This window comes from Suricata suricatta, chromosome 4, assembly GCF_006229205.1.
Source record: "Suricata suricatta isolate VVHF042 chromosome 4, meerkat_22Aug2017_6uvM2_HiC, whole genome shotgun sequence".
Taxonomy (NCBI): Eukaryota; Metazoa; Chordata; class Mammalia; order Carnivora; family Herpestidae; genus Suricata; species Suricata suricatta.
In genome coordinates, this window is record NC_043703.1 from 164,791,073 (window position 1) to 164,813,166 (window position 22,094).

Sequence of the window (22,094 nt, forward strand, 5' to 3'; positions counted from 1 at the left end):
AAGAATGACACAGACCTGGGCCCTTTGCCCCAGGGAGTGGGAATCTGATGGGCCCAGAAAGTTTTAGCAATTGGAGAGGTTTTCAGGTTTTGTTCTGCTTACAGAACATGCATGTCCTGCATTCTTGTTCTCAGGAATGTTTTTATTGACATGTGGGAGATGCCTAGTTAATGGTAAGTTGGAAGATCTGTATTCCCTGCACTCCAGAGAAATCACAGGTGTCCTAAGTGCCCTTTCCTTCCGTGTGCGGGCTGCACTTGGGGTACCCGGGCAGCGCCTGACTTCTGAGGTGTTTGCAAATTACTATGTTGAAGGTTAGAATAATAAATTATGGCTTCCATCCTGTTTGTCTTGTTTAAATTAAGGAAAATTAGTCGTTTGGTTTACTAACGTTCTATTTATTTCTTAAGTTTATTTATTTTGGGGGAGAGAGAGAGTGTGTGTGTATGTGGGTGTGCACCAGTGGGGGAGGGGCAGAGAGAGAGAGAGGGAGACAGAGAATCCCAAGCAGGCCCCCAACTGTCTGATGCCGGGCTGGAACTCACAAACCATGAGATCATGACCTGAGCTGAAACCAAGAGCTGGAGGTTTACCCGGCTGAGCCACCCAGACACCTTTACTGACGTTCTATATAAACAAAGTTTCTGTAAAATGAGAAATACTAGCCCTCATCTTTTGTAAGATTAAGAAATAATAATAAATCTTTCCTCATCAAGAGTGATTTGATGCTTTATTCCACATAGGAAGCATTTACTCTCAGGAGAGCTCTCACTGTTTGAAAATAGGATTCGGTGCTTCAAAGGAAAGCTGGTGTGGGTCAGAGGGAACTATGGCTGGCTGTGCTGCCGGACTGACTGCGAGTCACAGAAGTCCTACACATTGCCTTGTTTGCGAATGTATCATGACAAGACATAATCATAGGCCACCGAAAACCTAAGCACACTGGATTTCCTATTTTGGGAAGAGTCCATTTTTTTTTCACCAAATGATCATACCAGAGTGGCCTGTGTAGTCCTGCTCTGAACAAAGATCGCTTTTTAGTTCGAGGAGAGATCAAAGTGAGCGTAAATCCAGGGTTTCGTGAGCTGAAGGTTAAGTGCTCCTCACCCCCCACTCGTGGCCCCCACCTGCAGCCTGTGGTAGGGGAAGAGGAGGGAGCATAGGATACACTAATGTTCAGGGTTCAAATGCTCAATTTGGTTTAAAGTTCAGACTACAAGGCTGCTGATGTGACCAGAGAGACCGGTTTTGATTTCTGGAACTGATAAGTTTGTCCCCTTAAGTCAAAGGAAGCAGTTAGACCAGGGCCACAGAACGAGAAGGATCAGTTTAAGGAAGAGTGGCCGGCCATAGTTGCCTAGCAGTGGCTTCAAGACCTCAGGGTTCTAATAGCTTCCAAGCTAAGGTCATTGTGTCAAAGCCTTTTTAAAAATTACATAGATGCATGACGTTTCTTTTATTTTGGCAAAGATGTAATCAATTCTATATATTTCCTTTGCAGCTTTCTACTTACCTTGAATTTGGTTGGGTTTTTATCAATTCAGTGAATTAACCTTTATTTTGTGTTAGTTATAAGGCCTAATAATTTGGCTAATATCAAATTAATGGACATTTGGAAAACCATTTCTAAGCTTGTAAACTTTTCCTATAGGTACCTGTCTCCTAGTCCAGAGTCCACTGAAGAAAATGTTATAGTGGATGCTCTTTGGTATGAAGGCTGCGGGGTGGAAATGCTTGAAAGTGGTCAGTCTTTCTCTCTGGTGGCAAGTTACCCCCAGCAGCGGTCTTGGCATTCTGTTTTGCCGGGACCCAACCCCTGGCTTGTTGCCCACAACCGATACGGAAATGAATTCCACAGCTTAAGCTTGTTTCAAGCTTTCGAAGTTTCCAAAATAAAAATTTTCTCCCCAGTATTTTAAAAACTCTTAATTTAAAAAAGTTATCTTAGTATAGACATTTTCAAATACTTTAATCACTTTTTTAAAGGTTACTTATTTAGAAAGAACACATGCACAGGAGGGGCAGAGAGACAGAGACAGAGACAGAGAGTGGGAGAGAGAAGATCCCAAACAGCTGTCAGTGTGGAGCCTGACTTGGAGCTTGAACCCATGAACTGTGAGAGCATGACCTGAGCTGAAATCCAGCGTCAGACGCTCAACCAACAAGCCACCCAGGCACCCTTTAATCACTTTTTAAAGAAAATTTTAATGTAAATTTCTTAGCTTGAGGTTTGGCAGCCATTCAATCTTAGGAGGAAACTCAAATATTCATAGAGAGTTTGCTTTGCCTTGGGATTCACGAGACTCAAGACTTTTGTGAATGTCCCGAAAAGGAAAGTCTTCTTTAACAATGAATGGCCTGTATTTTTATACCTTCATTGATATAATAATGCCAACATTCTCACCAGACCCTGCTCTCTCTGCACCTTAGGACACAGCAGAGGAAAAGTGGGTGAGCCATGATTTGATGTTGAGGACAGGAACTAAGATTTATTTTTAAATTGTTATTATTATTTGTTGGCTCTGACAGAGAAATTCACTATATATAACTATGGCTAGGTAATATGATTTTATCAGCAATTTAATAGAATCTGTGCTATTAAAACAAATTAGCCATTGTCTTCTATAGTTCAGCTGAACACGAAGGCACCCTGACCATGACCAGGCTTGTCTGCCCTTGGTTCACAGCTACAAAGGCTTAAAGACCACACTTTGTGGTGTGCAGGCAGCCTAGGCTGCATCTGAATTCCCAAGTTCAATAGCCCCCTTCCCATGTTTACAAAAAAGGCCATGACCTTTCCCCACAGCAGGATGTTTGCAATAGCAGCTCTCAACTGTGGAATTTGCTTATTTGACTGGTTTAATTCTGTTTGCTTGATAGGGTTCACAGCAGAAAGTCTTCTTGGGGTGAGATTTATGTACTATTTACCATGTTTTAGTTGCATGTGTCAGAAAATCTGATCCAAATTGCCGTTAGCAGACAAGGAAAACATACTGGTCCCAGTGACTGAGCAGTCCAGAGCTGCTGTGGCTTCAGCTGTTGCACAATGCTAGGCTCTTGCAGGGCCATCAGAGCCCAGATACTCTCTGCAGCTCTGGGCAAATGCCCTTCTGTGGGGCTTTGCTCTCAGGCTCTCCTCTTGTGGTGACTAAATTCTGTAGCAAGTTCACACGGAAGCGCCTGTGAGAGAAGAGTTCTGGCAGCTGCACGAAGCACTTGGTGAGATGCTGATAGGCGATCATCTTTGTTTTGAAGCTCTGATGTGGCAGGAGACTGGTTCTGATTTTCAGACTTGGGCCACCTGCTCAGTGCAGGATCAGTAAGACAGACAAACTGTGCCAGTTCTGAAATAAGACACATAGATGTTCGGCAACAGAAGGAACACATTTCTGCCACAGCTCACCAATCGATTTCAATAAGGTGTATGGAGAATCTAGACATATGAACAAAGCACTGTAGGGCACAGAGATCAGTACAAAAAATGCCGCTTTTGCCCTGTCAGGATTGCAGTTTAGTGGTGGAGAAATGAAAAGGTAAGAACGTGAAGTAGGAAGAAAAGCAGTTAGGTGAGTGTGAGCCTCCAATCACACACTTGAGTGCCGAAATATGAAAATGCGCCACGAGCCTTCACTTCCTATCGAATGTGGCTCTCTTGGTTGTCTCTGGCAGCAGTCATGCTCTAGAGCGATGCCAGGTCTGGGCTCTCGCCGCCCCACTCAGATTAGCTTTTTGTCTTCAGTTACTGCTAATCCTGAAGGCGCTGCTACACTGACCCTTGCTGCATCCAAAAGGTTCTGACAGTTCAGGCTGCTGGAGCAACGCACAGCTTCCTCCTGGGAGCAGAACGCCGGGCTCCCCCATGCCTTCTGGGGTGACCGGACCTTTGTGGACTGAGCCGTATTGGCCTTGGGCGTGCACAGCCCTGGAGCACTCTGCTTACTGGTCTCATGGCCATCAGACCTCCATGGGTTTCTTTCTCTTTTCTCAGCCTCCCTTTATCTAGAGGACCTGGAAAGAACTACTTTAGGGGCTACACCACCAACCTGTCCCTTGCTTCCCTCTGGCTTCCTCTCTCATAAGGTCTGGGAAATGTTACAGAGCTTGAGAGCCAGGAAAGTTTTGCTTTTACTTAGCAAATTTTTCCATAAATTGTATTTTGTATGCAAATGAACTTTGTCTAGTTCTCACAGGGATTTGACCTTCAATTCCCAAAAGCCACACAAATATTTTATTCATTTAGCACATATTTATTGGGCACTTAGCTGTATGTCATTATGGCGTCTGCTGGAGATATTACAGTTAATAAAATAAAATATTCAATGTGCTTACCCCCAAGGTGCTCACATTGTAGTGAAGGAGATGTATAAGAACAGATAGATAGATAGACAGACAGACAGACAGGCATACATGGTGGATATATACATATGGTAGATACAGACAGATAGATATAATTGATTGACAGGTAAATAGAATAAATATAGATGTAGAAAGATATATATGGTTAACAGACAAAGTGGTGATTTAGGCCGTGGTGAAGACTACATATGATGGGAAAACCTTGAGGGATGGAAATAATGGGGTACTGTTGTCTTTAGCTGTTACTTAGACGGAACATTTCTTTGAAGAAATTACCATAGGAGCTCAAGACGAGGAACAGAGAAACCAACCAGGAGACTTTGAGTCTTTGGGCCAGGCTGGTGGTAGGGAGGAAGTGAGATGGAATCAGATCTTGAGTATATGTTGAAGGTTTATATTCTGATAGACTGTGCTGATGGGTGGGTGTGGCTATGAGGTAATAAGAAGTCACAGCTGGGCCAGGTTTGGAGCGTGAGCTCCCAGATGGTCAAAGCCTACCCGGAGAGAAGTCCTGCGGAGAAGGTGAAGAGGAGGCAGCACATTACAAGTAACTTCGTGTAACAAATATAATGTGTAAAATGCTTACTTGACACTTCATGCCAAGACGGAGAAAGTAATTGATATTGTGAGTCTGGAATTTAAGGGAAGATTAAAGAGTAGATAAAACTTGGAGAGTGTCAGACATAGTGGTGTTTACTGTTACAGGACCTGAGATCTGAGGAAAAGGATGGGGCCAGAGGGACAGGAAGGTCCTGGTGGAGGCCGAGGAGAGCTGGCATCTGCCTCTTGACTCTTTCCTACAGGTGGATCAAGGCAGCGCCAGTAGCCTTGGTGGGTGCTGGGTCCTTGTGAGAGCACTGAGCGTGGGGACAGGTCAGTTCCTGCACTCCTCAGGTGGTGGGCTGGTCTGTGTGAGCCCCGGTGGAGCAGCTCTGTCCCCGGGAGGAGACGGTCCCTCCGGTAGCAGGAGATAGGAGGCTACCTTGCTGATCCAGAGCAACCACTGTAGTCCCGCTCACGTGGCCCGTAAGGTCGGCCCTTGCGACAGTTCAGTTGCCTGAAGGGGTATGAGAATGGTCTCACTTAGAAGCAGCATTGGTCTTGAAGAATGAGTTGTATTTCAAGAGGTCAGAGGTCGGCAGTGTTTTTCCTTAAGGGGCCAGATAGCACATGTATTCGGCTTTGTGGGCCAAGGAACAAAATTGAGGATATACGTAGACACATATACAAGAGAGAAAATAAACTATCACAATTTTTTAATTTATGAAAACTGAAATATAATAATTCAGAACTTTTTTTGTAATGCAAGTCTTATGATGAGACAAATATGATTCTCTTTATGGGAGAACCTTTTGCTACTTGCGATTCAAAGTTAGTGTTACTTATTATGGAAATAAATCACAAATGTTCAACTGTAATGCTGACTATGATGTAATTTTACCTGTTACACCTTTGAAAATGTGCTTTCACACATAATATTATTATTATTATATTTTAATTTTTTTTCAGTCACTAAAAATGTAAACACTTGCAGTGCTTGGTCGGTTAAATGTCTGACTCTTGATTTCAGCTCAAGTCATGACCTCACAGTCATGAGATGGAGCCCTGTGTCTGGCTCTGTGCTGGGCCTTGAGCCTGTTCAAGGTTCTCTCTCTCCCTCTCTCTCTGTCCTTCCCCAACTTGTTCTCACACACACATGATCTCTCTCCCTTTCACACACACACACAAATGTTAAAAGTGTAAACACTGTTCTTTACTCCCAGGCCATAGGGGAACAGCTAATGGCTGGACTTGGCCCAGGGCCACAGTTTGCCAACCCTGTAGGTTCCCTTATCAGTTTACTGCCCCTTACATCCCAGGGTGCCCCTCAGTGAGGGCTCTGGGATCAGCCCACAGTTCCTTAAAGTATTCCTCCTATGAAGGGGCACCTGGGTAGCTCAGTGGGTTGAGCATCCGACTTCGGCTCAGGTCATGATCTCATGGTTTGTGGGTTCGAGCCCCGTATCAGGCTCTGTGCAGATAGCTAGTTCAGAGCCTGGAGCCTGTCTTCAGATTCTGTGTCTCCCTCTCTCTCTCTGACCCTTCCCTGCTCATGCTACCTTTCTCTCTCTCAAAAATAAATAAGAACATTAAAAATTTTAAAAAAAGTATCACTCCTATGAAGCAGGCAAAATGATGGAGCTTCCTCAGTAGAGGGCGCAGGAAGAATGTCACTGGAGGGACACACAGGTGTCAACCATGTGCCAAGAGGACACAGGTGGATCCCACTCACCCACAGGCGACGAGAGGACCCCTCAGGACCAGGAAGGCTTGGCCTGGCCAGATACTCCCCATCAGAGCCTCCACTCAGAAACCAAGCTCCTCAGCTCTGACTGGCAGCCAGACTTCCACGGCTGGCCCTTGCTACCAACTGCCAACCGCCTGTGGCCCAGAGGGTGGACCAACAACCCCTGAGCAGGCCAAGCCTGGGGGAACATGGCCCCTTGGTCACCCACAGGCACCACATCCCCTCCAAGGAGGTGTGCATCTCTTCCAAACTCGTCCTTACTAAGGGCTTTCTCAGCCCAGGGTGCCATCCAGAATGGGTAATTCTTACAGCAGACTTCCTCTCAACCTGCTGTATGCACTCTACTTCCTGTTTGGACCCAGGCTATACACCTGCTCTAGATGAGCTGGAGGGAGTTATAGCAGCAGAAGACAGCAGAGCTAGGCAAGTGACAGAGCGTGGCTAGGAGCCTAGAAGCTAGGACCCTAGAACATTGTGTACACTAATAGGCATCATTGGTATAGAGAAGAGATATATATATATATATTTTAAGATTGAGAGAGAGAGAGAGAGTACGCACATGCTCTCAAGTGGGGGATGAGAGACCCTAAGCAGGCTCTACACCCAGCTTGGGGGTCGATATCAGGACTGCAAGAGCATGAGCTGAGCTGAAATCAAGAGTCAGATGCTTAACCAACTGAGCCACTCAGGCGCCCTGAGAAGAGACATCTTTTTAAAGGTTTTAAAATTTAATGAAAAAGGAAAAATCATTTTCCTTTCCTTTTATTAGAAAGACTTGCAACTAGTGTATTATGAATACTATTTAATCAAAGGAATAAGAATGTTAGCATATAGTATGATCATATTTGATAAGCATTTTTACCCATGTTTCCACCTCTCTGAACTACTTAAGTTATTAAAATGTACATGTATAAAACAAGTCAAATCTCATCCTAAGTTAGAAAATAAAAATTACAAATACTTCTCCCCTACTTTCAAAAATCAGCATTAATTTTTAAAATGTAATAATTGGGGTAATATTAGCTGCAATAAACAGCTCCAAAATCTCGATTAGGCAACATAGTAAGAGCGACTTCTCCCTCACATGATAGTGGGGGCATTCCGGGTGCTGGACTGCTCTCCCAGGTGCTGGTCCAGGGCTCTTTGTCCTTTCGTCCTGTGGCTGTGCCACCAGGGTCCTCTTCAGCCAGCCAGTGACAGAAAAGAAGGGTGGATAAAACAGTACTTCTCAAGTGTCTTGGCGTAGAAGTGACACACTTCCCCTTCTCTGGGCAGCTGCCTCTCAGGGACCGCGCTGCCCAGTCACACAGGAAGCGCACGTATGTGTGGGCAGCTAGCTGTCCCAGACACAAGACCAATAAAGCCAATCCCTCGGCATGCAATTCATTCGACTAATGAAAAGCAAGGTTGTGGTGCCTCATCTTAGATACAAACAGAAATTAAGAACTCAAATACTTCATCTAGTTATAATGCAAATTACAGTCAATGCATGTACCTTATGAACAGACTAATTTGTGTTAGTCAATTTCCTAGTTAGACTACTCTTTGCTGACTCACATATCTTCTCCTTGGCAGAAATGAAGCCACTGCTATCTCAGTATGTGCTCACCAAAGCATGGCTTTTAAAAGCTATCTATTACACCAGTACTGTACTGGCAATTTGGAAAGTTGGAGATGCCCTTCACTGTGGAATATCAAAAAACAATTGTATGTCATTAGTGTGTCACCTGAAGTCAGGGCTTATAAAACTATCTCCATAACATGTACCTTAAAGGGCCAAATTTTGGGGCACCTGGGTGGCTCAGTCGGTTAAGCATCTGACTTTGGCTTAGGTCATGATCTTGCAGTTTGTGAGATCAAGCCCCACATTGGTCTTTCTGCTGACAGCATGAAGCCTGCCTGGGATTCTCTCTCCCTCTCTCTCTGCCTTTCTCTCTCTCTCTTTCTCTGTCTGTTTAAACATTATTTAAATGTTTAAATAAATATTTAAAACATAAATTCAATAAATAAAAATATTAGGTTCTTCATATTCTATACCAATATAAGTTTGAGATGGGTCAAATATTTAATATAAAATATAAGCTGTGGAAGAGACTATAGAATGATGCCTGTGTAGTTGTTTCTAATTAAAGTCTTTAGTCACATAAGAGTCAGAAAGACGAGAATAGTAGAAAGCCCGGAGAGATGCTGCCTTATAAATAAAAACAAATGCTGAACAATAATAATTTTTTTTAAAAACAAGCAGAGACACAGATTTGCAGCATGAGTACGATTATAGACAAAAGAAGTCTGGCACCAGAAACATACAAAGAATATGAAAATAAAATATGCAAAACAGGACTGTAAACAAACAAGAGAAAAATTCACTAGCATTCAGATAAATTCAAATAAAATTTGTCATTCTGTTTTTCTGATGTAAGGACTTTGCCTTTACCAGTGTCCCCATGGCAGAGGAAATTTTTTTATGGTAATATCCAGTGATTCTAAACCTGGATAGTATTTTTAGGAGGCAGTTTATAATGTAATAAAAATCTAACAATTTTTTTTTTTATTCATCGATTCCCAACCCTTAAGACTCTATCCTAAGATAATTGTCATCCAATAGTGGTATCTATAAAATCTAAAAATGGAAATAATCTACATATTTTAGCAATAGGAATCAATTGAAGCATACGCTAAAACGGAGACAGAGTATTGGTGGATATTAATAGTAGGGATAGCTTCTTCTCCCAATATTTGCATGTATATACTTCTTCTTTATGTGTACAATGTATCTATGTCACAATTTCTAATCATTTAAAATATAGAATTTTTTTGTCATACTTGGTTGGGCCTTTTGTACTATGAATTTGAAAAGCAGTTCTCCCATTATTTCTGGTTCTGTTTTGATTTGATTTTTGGCATATTTCAAACTGTTGGTGAATTTGGAGTTTATCCCTATGTAGCATGAAGCTATGAATGAATTTTTACTGCTTCCCCCCCCACCCATACGATCACTATTTATTGTGTAGTAGAGCTTTTCTACATTGATTTAAGATGTCTTTATTATACATCAAATTATTGTATATATTTGGGTCCATTTCTGAATTTTCTGTTTTGTAAAATTGATTTTTTTTGCATAGATTTGCATCTACTGTCAAGTAAACTCTTGAGGCTTCACAGTCTGTGGTGGCCTCAGCAGAGCTTGCACCTCCTTATTCTTCTAAACACTTTTCCCTTTACTTTCTTGCTTGTTTATTTTCCCATATGAATTTGTGAATCACTTCATTTAATTAAAGATACTTGTAAAACTTAAAATAGAAGATGAATTTGATTTCAATCAGACAAAATGTAGAAAAGCATAAGAAAATTCAAAAGGCAAGTACCAAACAGCAAATCAATATTTGTAACTCATGTTCTAGAAAAAGGTTGATTCCTTTATAAATGAATAAGAAACAGAGAAATACCCCCCAAGAGGACACTATGGAAAAGACTTGACAGAAAGGGAAAGATGTTTAACATCATTCATCATAAAAGAGCAAATTAAAGTACACTGTGAGCTTCATGACTTAGAAAGTGACACTGGCATTGCCATTGACTGTAAAGCCCTAGAAACTGGGCAAAATATACCAAGTATCTGCCTCCTATGTTGGACGAGGAGTGAGTGTGCCCAGGATCCCAGAGAGGAGGGCACCCCTGATTGCCCCTTTTCCTGCACTTACCTGTGCTCTTGCTGAATGGAAGAGACAACAGAGTTCGGGGAAGCCAGTGCACCTGCAGTCTGCAGACAGGCTCCCAGGGGAGAGGGGACTCAAGAAATCTGGAGGAGGACCCGTGAATCCTTTGCCGAACACCAAACCCTGTGTTTACGGGTGAAGCTTTCAAGATGGCGCAGAGAACAACTACCAGGAAGCTGTGACATGAACGGCTTTCAGTTCAGTGAGGGTTGTGGGATAGCAGGTCCCACCGTCCAAAGAGGGGAGCTCATGAAGCTCTTGGGAGAGAGCCCAAGAGTCAAACCATACTTGTAGGACTCCCATCCCCACGACTGTACATGTACCCAAGCAGGACACAAAAGCAAGCCTTGGAAAGACTGATATGCAAGTCACTCCCCGAACTCTATCAGCTCTGTTTAAAGAAGACAACAAAATCGAGACCTTCAATGTGGCTATATTCACAATATCTAGCAACCATTAAATTTTACTAGAAATAGATAGAAAAATCTAACACATAGCTAGAGAAAAATCTGTCAAAAACAGATCTGGAAAGGCCAGAGATGATGCAATTATCAGATAAGGATAAAAAAAGCACCTTTTAAAATATGCTCAAGTATTTAAAGAACAACATAAACATAATGAGAACAGAAATGGAAAGAATAAAAACAACCAAATGGAACTTTCAGAACTGAAAACAATCTCTGAAATGAAAATTTCATTCGATGGCCTGAATAGCAGACTTTACATTGAAGCTTCTTGACTTCTTCAACTCAGCTGATTCCTTTTCCTGCGATAAAGAGATGTCTATCCCCACGTCCTTCAGGTCTGGGAGGGTTATCTGCACATTTGTTGGGACAAATACATGCTTGCTTGCATGAGTTTATGACACCCAAGCAAGCGTGACAGGTAGAGTACTGTGCAATGCATCGGAGTAATCGCTCAGTTCATGGGTCTCAGGGTTTTACTAATAAGGACAATCTATACAGAAGTTCAGAACATCTTTGACCTAGGTATCCAGACACAGTAAATTTCATATTTTTTGTTTTGGACAGTTGTGGTAAATTATATATTTTTTGTTATGGATGGTTGTAAATTACATCTTTTGTTAATTCCTTAAATTTTAATATTTTTAAATTAGTATTGAGATAAAGTAAGACTTACACAGAGAAGGTACATAATTGAGAGATTGGACCATATTTTGTTTATGTTCCTTTAGAATCCCATGATTTCATAATTGCTTGGATTTTGAGAATTTCAGGTTTTGCAATCTCAGAATGACTTTATCAGGAAAATAGAGATGACACAGTGATTTGAGGATTTCCAATTCATTTTCTTTGTCTGGAAGGGTGCAATTTGTTAATACTCAATTGTCCATGAGAAAAAATGAAATTATAATAATTTTCTAGCTTCTATTTACTAGATTTTTTCATTAAAATCTCTTTTTTTAATCTTTCAGTGAATAATCCCATACCTTCCAATTTGAAATCAGAAGCAAAAAAGGCGGCTAAGATTCTAAGGGAATTCACAGAAATAACTTCCAGAAATGGACCTGATAAGATCATTCCTGGTAAATAATATATATACCACTCATTTCTAAAGTTGTTCTGTTGTTTAAATTGCTTGGTGCTTGAGGTCCCTGACCTCAATCAGTGGACCCCCTAAGAGCAGCAAGCCCATGGAGCACCTGTTTTCCTCCTGGCCCATCTGCCAGCTGGTCTCCAGGGACCCCCACACCTCCCTCTGCCTTCTGCCTTTGTGGAGGCTCCCTGTCCTGCCTCCCCTTCGCGGTGCCCACTTTGGTTTTCACCTGTTTTTGTCCTCAGTTTCTGAGGCCCTTATAAGTTTATCTTGCAAACTCACTAGCTAATCTCATAAGTAAATTTTAATTTGGGGTTTTCTCTTTCTAGATAAGATATTTACATTTTATTGTGATTTAGCAAGATGTTAATCAATAATTCCCAACACAGCTATGTGTCACATTCCTTGAGTCATTAGAATACTGTGCTGAAACTCCCGGCAAGCCTGCTGAATCAGACCCTGGGAGCCCTGTGGCAGGAGTGCGCATTGTAAACAACATTTCCTGTGTGATTCTAACGTGAGGCTGACGGCGTGAGACCTGAGTCTGGAGATCTCTCTGGGACCCACTGCCTGCCCATTGCCACTACTGCTTATTTCCACAGGCTGTTTCATGGAGCATCATCTTTGCCATGAGACAAAGGTTCATATGCAAACTAGCTTGGGCAATGCTGCAGAGTAATTCCCTCTTAACCACCATGACTCTGATCCAGCATTACAAAAACTTGTTTATGTTTTTTAGCCACTTTAGCTTCTTAAGCCAGATATTTAACGTTATTTAGTAGGACTTTAAATGTTAAAAACTTTTGAATTTGTTATGATAATAATAATTATTCTTATTATCATTATTTTGGCCTGGCCACTACTCCAATCATAAGAAAACAGTGCTTCTTGGAGCCTTGCTACTCAAAGTGCAGACTCACCTAGCAGCTCAGAATGGCAGGACCTCAAGGCCCCACTTAGACCTAACGCATCAGAATCTGCATTTTTTCACAAGGTCTCCAGTGATCTGAATGTCTACACAAGACTGAGAAAGAAGTACTTTAGGACTTGAAGAAAATTCAACCAGAAAAACAATTTTCAGTAGCAATAATCTGAAGCAGGAGATAGAAGACATTTCTTGATATATCTCAGCATCTGCATACATGGCCCACTAGCACAATTTATGAATAAACTGTATTTCCTAACATAGAAACATCTGAATATGGATTACTTCTCATGGATTTTGGGCAGTAAATTCCATCATGACTCTTCTGCCTGCCAGGGCCACCTGACTCCCTTTCAGTGAGTGTCGGAGGGAAAATGAAAACCAGTTTACACGGCAACCTGGGGAAGAGCTTACTCCCAGATGTGCAGGCTGTGTGCGGTGGGGAGGAGAGGGCCCAGGAGCTGCCAGAGAGTCACCCTCTCCTTTCCTAGAGCCTTCCTTGGGATGAGGAGGGGCAGGGCGTGACGTTTACATCAACACTAGGGTGATCTATTATATGTTGGAAGATAAAATCTACAAAAAACAATTTAAGACAAAATGGCTCGACTATAGACCTTCTTACTGGTATGAGGTCACACTCTGGTGTGAAGGGCCTGAGATCCATACAATGACGTTTAGAAAGCGAAGCTGTAATCAGTGCATCTGTGATATCCACGAAAAGGTAATTGGCAAATTAGTTAGGCATTATTGTTATTTTAGTGCTCCTGAATTTGGGTAGAAAATCTATGAAAACAAACCTGATGTTTAAAATATGTTCGTCTGGTTTTGTTCTATCTAAATAGAGGCAACCCTGACCATACACACATTGAGAGTGCAGTGTGAGGTATGGAGGAAGATGTTCTGCCAAAATGGGGTTGTAAGAGTGAACCTATGTGATATGCAATATAGCTTTCAACCTCATTAGAAAATACTTATAACCTTTTCAAATACAAAAGGGAGGCACGCGTAGTGAATTGCAATCTAAGAGCCCAACTTTGTCTTCTCGCAGTGCTTAACTAGGAGTAACTCCACACACGTTTGCACGCCAGCGTCGTGCTCTCGGAGGACTTATCTCTGAGAGTTTGTGATGATTTAAATTTGGAAATGGCATGCATAATTCGAAATTTAGTGTTTTTCTAGGGACTTCTACAAAACCTTTTCTGTGTATTTGAGGACAGTGTCTGGTTTGGCTTATTGACTAAAGACAATAAATTAAACCACATTAAAAGTGATGCCAGTATAAAACACACACACAGGCACACATTTTATAAATATATATATACATATATACATGCATGCAATAGAATATTATTCAGTCATCAAAAGGAATGCCATCTTGCCATTTATAATGATGTGGATGGAGCTAGGATGTATTATACTAAACAAAATAAGTCTATCAGAGAAAGACAAATACTATGTGGTTTCACTCACATGTGGAATTTAAGAAATAAAACAGATGAACATATGGGAAGGGCATGAAGCAGAGAGGGAAACAAGCCACAAGGGAATTTAACAATAGAGAACAGAGTTGATCAAGGGAGGTGAGTGGGGGATGGAGGATGAGTACTAAGGAGGGCACTTGTTGGAATAAGCACTGAGTGTTGTACGTAAGCAATGAATCACTGAATTCTCCTGAAACCAATATTGCCCTGTTTAAAAAAAAAAAGACCAACATTGGGGTCCAGGGGTAATTTTAAATGTTCAGACTTCCCTTATATTCGAAGGATATGCTGTTTTGTGAATAAATCCACAGAAAAGGGAAGCACATTGTTTAGTGGGTGCATATATTAATAACTCATTTTATGTGATGAACTTCTCTGAAATGTGAATAAACCAATATATATATGTTATATGTAACTCGAACACTCAAATTGATCATAAACTTAAAAGTCTTTTAAAAAGTGGCAAAATCACTTGGTTTTTCTGTGTTTAAATCCGGATTCTTATATTACTAAAAGGTGAACTAACTATACGGCTTTCAGACCAAAGTTCTGCAGTTGGCAGCACGTCAGTCTTTTTTTAAGTTTCTCCTCAGTACTTAGTATAGCATGGATCTTAAGTAGCAACTTGTTTTTTATATTATGAGTTATATTCTCAATTAATTGAAATCTCCAAGTTATTTGTCCTGCTAGTAGATGTCAATAAAAACATCTCGTCCGTATACCTCACTTATCATGGCAGGTGCAGGCTGTTGAGCACTCGTGATGTTATGTGTGGCATTGGAAACGTAACACAGCGAAGCACCGGGGCCGGGAGGCCCAGGTGCACGCGCCGCCTCACCGCGTTGTGTTCCGCTCATTCGTCCCTTTAAGGCTCCTACCGAGAGCCCTGGGGCCCTGCCAAGGAGACCTCTGTGTGTGTTGAGTCTGCCCAACCCCTGCGCAGCGATTCAGACAAGTCCATGAAAAATGCTCACCGGCCCGTTGTCTTTAACTTTGCAGCCCATGTCATTGCTAAAGCCAAGGGCCTTGCGATTTTGTCTGTGATAAAAGCTGGATTTCTGGTGACTGCTAGAGGAGGCAGCGGGGTCGTGCTGGCACGTCTTCCCGACGGAAGTAAGTTGATTATTTTCATTTTGAACACAATTCACAGGAGTGTGGTAGGCTTCTTCATCTTTCTTTGTTCAGTCTTTGGCTATGAATCAGAAACAACAAAGTTCTCCTCTACTACCCACATGTTCACAGGCAGACGTGCCCGCAGCACAACCAGACCACGTAGAAGCGCATTCAAAGGCCCTTCACTTTGGGCTCACAGTCTGTGAACTGCCCCAGTGGTGCTGACAGGGTGGCTTTCTGCAAGGGTGGAAGACCTATCACTCTGGGGTCTCTCTCAGAATCTCGGGGGGACCTTTCTACTGGGCCAAATACCTACATTTCTCTCTTCCACTTTCCTGAGTCCAGCTGCTCAGTCTTCAGAGGGTAATTTAAAGGCTGCCCAAATGAAATCGCAGATTCCCTGGGGCTCCTGGGTGGCTGAGTTGGTTAATCATCCGAGTTCGGCTCAGGTCATGATCTCTCAGTCCGTAAGTTCAAACCACATGTTGAGCTCTGTGCTGACAGCTCAGAGCCAGGAGCCTGCTTCAGATTCTGTCTCCCTCTCTCTCTCTGCCCCTCCCTTTCTCATGTTCTCTCTCTCTCAAAAATAAATAACATTAAAAAAAAAAAAAAAGAGGCAGCAAATTCCCCAGATCCTGGCCAGATGGGCAGTCTTCAAACAGCAGCAGTTCCTACGGTAAGAAATAGAAAACAACTCTGGGGTTATATGACACTGATTTCTGTAATACAAACTCCCCTAAGCCTGGATAGATTCGTTCTGAATATATTCAAGCAACATCCTGTTATCTAGAACACAAAATTAGGTTTAGGAAGCTAATAAGCATTTTCAGAAAGTACTTTATCTAGACTATCCCACCCTTCCCCATCAAATTAATTGTTTCCCTAATTCAAATGGAATTATTGTACTAAGTTTTCAAATGTAAGGAAATTTATCTTAATAATATTGAACATAGAGCCTATTTCTTGTGCTTCGAATAGGCAAAAAAAAAAAAAAAAGAAAAAAAACAGTTTTTGCCCTCAGAGACTTATAATAGAAACAGTTTATTATTGTGTTACCCTTAGAGATGATTATAATGAACTTTTTTGAATCCTTTTGCTATGTTGTATCTATGATAAAATTCTAAACTAGAAACTAGAATTACAGCTCAATTATTTTGTAAAACATCATACAAATGTTGATAGGTAAAATTAGATATGTTTAGTAGGTGAGGATTCAGTGGTTTGGTATTATGCACATTTGTAGAGAAAGATAAGGGGACATGGATCTGTGAGTCTGTGAGACTCAATATCTAATACCTCTCAAATATTTTTAACTTAAAAATTATATATGTGCATATTAGAGAACATTTTAAACATAGGAAGAAATACCGAAGTCTCATTATTTTAAAAGAAGTACTGTTTATTCACATTGTAGCATTTTTCCTTCCCGTATTTGTGTTCCAAGGAGGTTTAATGTTAGAGTAACATTTGTTTCTTTGTGTTTATTAGAATGGTCTGCACCTTCAGCCATTGGCATAGCTGGGCTTGGTGGAGGATTTGAAATAGGAATTGAGGTAAGTGTGTGAAAACAAAATTGTCATCTTCTCTAAAAGCAGCTGCAACTTACTACATGAAACTTGAGAGAGTGCCTACTGTTCTAATTTCACATCGATGGAAGATATTCTGTTCCACATATTTCACTTTCTGGGTGAATCCCCACCTGTAACTATCTAATGTTTACCAGTGTTCTTTCAGTGACAGTGGAATTTTGCTGGGTCATCACCTGCTTTGTTCCCACCTGGAGCGCATCTGGAGAGCGAGCGCGCAGCAAGGCAGACAAGCTGCGCTTGGTCACCTATGAGTCGCTCGTTGCAAAGCTGCTGACCTCCGCGGCAGGTGGCACAAGCCAGAGCTCAGATCCCCGGCTTACCTGGCTCAGTACGGTGTATCTTCATGTGCGCCAAAACCCAGCTGGGTTACGTCTTTGGATTACTTCAAACGCTTGAAGTAAAGACTGCCTTCGCACTGTTTCATTTTGTTACGTTCCTAAGGGCCATGGCGTCTGGGGCGGGCTCTGTGCTAGTTAGCGCACGCCTGTTGGCAGAGGTCTGGTACTCAGGGTTTATCTTCCATGTGATGTCAGCCTTTCACCCATTGCCGTATTGCTAAGTGATAGGCAGATCAAATCTCCTGATATTCTCAAATCATTTTCTTCTCAAATTCTGGTCATTTCCTCCTAAGCCATCTTTTTACAAGTTTTCTCTGTTGCCATCATTTTAAATTCTCTTGGCCTTATTGGGACAGGTCTTTTCACCAATCTTACTTCACCTTTACTTGACCTTGTTGACTCTCTGTTCCATAAATCTGCATTATAAAAAGATATATCCATTTTAGTTTTCTTTATCATAACTGCCTTTTTGTTGGATATTCAGCCAAATCAAAGCCGTCAAAAGCATTGTCCTGTAAGTATGTTTTCATCCCTCTCCCTGCACCTCCCCGCAGACAGGTGGTGGGCTCTGCGTGGATGGTGCCCTGAGCACAGCCCACCCTGTCACCCCTCTCGCTCCACTTGAAGCTGGGGGCGTGCTCTGGGCGTCCATCCCAAGCAGCACTTGCTTCCAAACTGATGAGAGATGAAGTAGCAGTGACTGCAGGATGTTCAACGTACTAAAAACTGAAAATCAGGCTCTCTGGGATGACTCCTTGGAAATTACAGGGTTTGGGCCTTAGAACACGTTAATAGCCCTGGAAACAAGTAAAGTGACATGTAATCCTATCATATGACACACAAAATAGAAAGACTTACAATCAACATTTTATAAAAATATACGTGATAATCTCCCAAAGGCAATGTGAGATAGTGGCTGGGCTGTGGGAGCAGAGCTGTCGCGAGAGGCAGGAGCGCCTGCGGCCATGCGTGCAGAGCTGCCCCCATCCGCCAGAGTCGCGCGCCTCGCCTGCAGGCAGCCATAGCTTTCCCTCTAGGCTTAGTAAGTGAGTGCATTTAGAGTGGCATAAACCACTGTGATTTTTATTGTTAACATCTTTACCTTTGTAATGCCTATTTGTGCTTGCAATTTATAGAAATTTTTGATTGCAAAGCTTACCCTCATGGCATATAGAAATTAACTCTGGACTTTCATTTAATTAGCATACATGGAGGGAAATGATTAACTTTTTAATATGCCTATTTCAAGTAGAGATGAGAAGAATTTCCTGGGGTTAGAAGCACTGGCTTTATACTTAAATATGACCCAACTTTGCCTCTCTGAGGCCCACAGGTACATCCCAGAGTGGAGTCATAATGCCCAAGGAGTCAGTTCCTTCTCAGTGTTGACAAAAAGTTATGTACGTCTCCATAGAGCTTGTCCACATGAGGTTACTTCTCTTCATGAACTGCTGCTCTCAAACAGCTCTCCTGCCTCGGAAGGGGCCAGGAAGCAGATGTTCACTGGGTGCAGGAGCTCCTGTGAAGCAGGCCGTCCTTGTCGGCAGCAGCCCTGGCTTCCAGTAAAAAGGCAGCAGACCTGTGGCCAATGGCAAGCCGGATAGACACCCTCAGTTATGGAGAGAAATAGTCCCCAGCCACCCAGGGCTGATTCGGGCTCCTCTTCTGGCATTCTTCTTTCCAGCATCAGGTCCCCAGCTTGGCAGAACGTTCAACACAGGTATTAGCCTGTTAGTTTTCTTGTCTGTACTTAATGTAGATTGTGAGTATCTGGAAGGCAGAGATGTTCTCTCTTCACCCCTAGTCCTCAGAATAAACCCAAAAGTGAGTAGACAGCCAAAGTAGTAGACACAAAGTAGACAGCCAAAGTGAGTCTCAGTTTCTTTATCTGTAAGATGGGATATTAAGCTTTCAAGCACATAGAAAGCACTCACATAATCAATTTATATGATTAAATATTTGCTGAATAATGTAAGTATCTGCCATCTATTTTAGAATGGAATCATTAACAATAACAGTTAACATTTTTGTAAAACTTTTCCATATATTCTTATAGAATCAGTTCCATCCCATAGCCATGGAGAATGGTTATCACTGCTCTCATTTCGCAGGTACAATAACTAAGTGATGTGGGTTCTCCAATAGGAGATACTCAGACACTGGCAGATGGGTCATTCAGAAGGAGACTTCTGGCCCTAAAACCACTCAGCAGGTTGTTTGCAATGTTGGGTGCCATTTCCCTTAGCAGTCCTCTTATTTAAACCCCCATCCATAGGAGAGAAGAACTTACATGTTCTTGGCCCCATGGATACTCAGGTGGGAAGTCAGTCCTGGGTCTCATCTCTTGTAGTGCCCTGTCTCTTCCTGTAACTTCTGTCTGCATAACTTGCTATGGATTTCAGGCCGCTAGATGAGGTAGGGAGGGCACATGTGATTATATTCAATACATAGAGACATTAAGCATCTTGCCTAAGATCACACAGCTAGTGTGTGGTTGACTTTGGTTAGGTTCACTAGATATAGAGCCTGAGACAGGGCTTTGGGTACATGTGATTTCTTGAGCAAATGTTCTCAGGGCTGAAATCGCAAGGGACTAAGGAAGCAGGACAGAGAAGGGCAAGAGTTTGGGCAAGGGTTGTCCCCAGGGAAACTCAACCTGGTCTGACAATAGGAGAAGGCAAATCATCCAACAGCCTTGTTAAGCCTCAAGGCAAGGGAGGTGGCGTCTGGGCATCTGGGCACCACCCCTCTTCCTGTCCACCGGCAGCAGGGAGTGTGCCTCTGGTCCAGGGCCGAGGCAGCCAGTAGTGCCACCAGAGTGGGGGGACCAAAGCCCATCTCTTGCATCCAGGACACTCCGTGGCTCTCAACCCACCATGCTGCCTCCTGTAGGTGATAACATCTTTAGTACATGTGAAATATGAATGTGACCTTCAGGAACTTTAGATTTATGCTCTGCTTTGAAATCTAGACCAGGTTAAGTTTCTGAAGGTATATGAAGTTAGGGACTAGGCCATCTTTTGACAGGATCTGGTGGCCTCCCTTAGCTCAGACATTAGTTACCATTAAGATTATGGCTCTGATTCAATTTTGTGAACTACTGAGAATTCCCAATGTTCTGTAACACACACATTCATCAGAAACAAAAACAAAAGATTTGAAAGTGAATGGTCTAAGGAAAGACAATGCTAAAACTTGGTTTAAAGACTGAGTATTTTCTTTTCAGGACAATCACAACAAAGCCCAAAGCTCTTAAAACCCTGATATATGGCTTGTCTTTGGATCACTCAACTGTTTGTTATCACAAAAGCCAGAGTTCATGATGGGCCAACTCTGATCAGTCTTGCTTTCACCTAATATGGTGATTTGAGAGAAATGATTTAGATTTTCCAGAGAGAGTTTGGATGAGCTCTTTTCCTTTAATGTTGAGGAACGTGTCCAGGTATAAGTTGAGGAGAAATTACTCTTAGAGGCTGGGCTCAATTTCTGAGCCCACTCAGGTCAATGTGCAGAGGAGGGCCCAGTGGTGTGAGGGATGGAAGGTGTCCTGGCATGCAGATTCCCGACATTTGAACATTGAGGCTGATGACACTACCTGTTAAAGGGTATGGATGGTTACCACCCACATGGTGAGGTTTCTTGGGAGCGTGGGAAAGACACCCAAGCATGTCCACGAAAGACTTGAGAAGTTGGGGAAAGAAGGCTGTCTCAGCTTGTATGGGAGGCAGAGGTGGGCCGGTGAGGGTTCCCACCAGAACCAATGGCTGGAGCCAGGATTGCTTACAGACTACCCAGATGTGGAGCCCACCACTGTCAGCAGTCAGGTGTCAACAGCGGAGTCATACCCTTCGTTACAGGATGCCAGGTGAAGGACTCAGATGCCTGGGTTTGAAGTGTGGCTGGACACAGAGGAGGGGGAGGGGCGGCACCGTGCCAGGGGACAGGACTGGGGAGACCCATGTACAGACGAGAGAAGGCCAGCCATTCCCGAGAACGTTTATCCCCCAGCGTTTCCTGCATGGTAGTTTCTTCATTCTGTCGTTTAAGAATTGAGTTTAAATGCAGAACTCGCATCTTATTTATGGTTACATCTTAACGCAAAGTTCTTCAGGGGTCTTTATCAAATTCTCACACGTCCATCACAGTTTGTTTTTAGGGGTTCTGTGTTGCTTTTCCTTTCAGCACTTAGTTTATTTACTTGGAAGCTAACGTGGAGCTCTGGCCTCTCCCTGCTCTTCCGATTGTGGGGCTTGGACCTCGTTCTCTCATTAGTGACATCACCAGAGAACCGGACTTGTCTTCCTCTTCAGAGACTGGATTGAGATCAGACAGAAGATTAAGGGGTTACTTTTGTTTTCTTAACTAACTCTTAGAGTTTTGCCTTACTTAACTATGCGAAGATGTACCAAGCAGAGGGAGACGGGATCAATCGGGTATCTATGTGGTCATGGCTGGAAATTTATAATTATTGCGTGGGTATATACCCAGCATTATGCAAATCAATTTTAGGAATATTATCTAAAAGTGTATATATGATATAGCTCATACAATCAGTGGCAAAATTACTTTTATATAAAAAATGCTAAGTAATTCTGAGTGACTCAATACCACAATCCTCAGAAAATTGTCCATATATAAAATGGAAATAGTAGTTGATAAATGTCAATGTGAAGTATTTCACAAGTAAGTTAACTGGTATGTTTAGTTTGTCTCGTAATTTGAGTGTAATTTG

The 22,094-nt window shown here is 42.4% G+C and overlaps 1 protein-coding gene across 4 annotated transcripts in view; it reads left to right on the forward strand.

The window, feature by feature from the left end:
• The window catches only part of SH3YL1 (SH3 and SYLF domain containing 1), a 48,306-nt gene that overhangs the window by 1,340 nt on the left and 24,872 nt on the right, over window positions 1-22,094 (forward strand). For all 4 annotated transcript variants that reach the window (XM_029938379.1, XM_029938376.1, XM_029938378.1 and 1 more), the window contains 3 exons: window positions 11,795-11,905; window positions 15,322-15,435; window positions 16,924-16,988. In XM_029938379.1, the coding sequence (XP_029794239.1) occupies window positions 11,795-11,905; window positions 15,322-15,435; window positions 16,924-16,988 (290 nt within the window). The remainder of the gene's footprint in view (window positions 1-11,794; window positions 11,906-15,321; window positions 15,436-16,923; window positions 16,989-22,094) is intronic.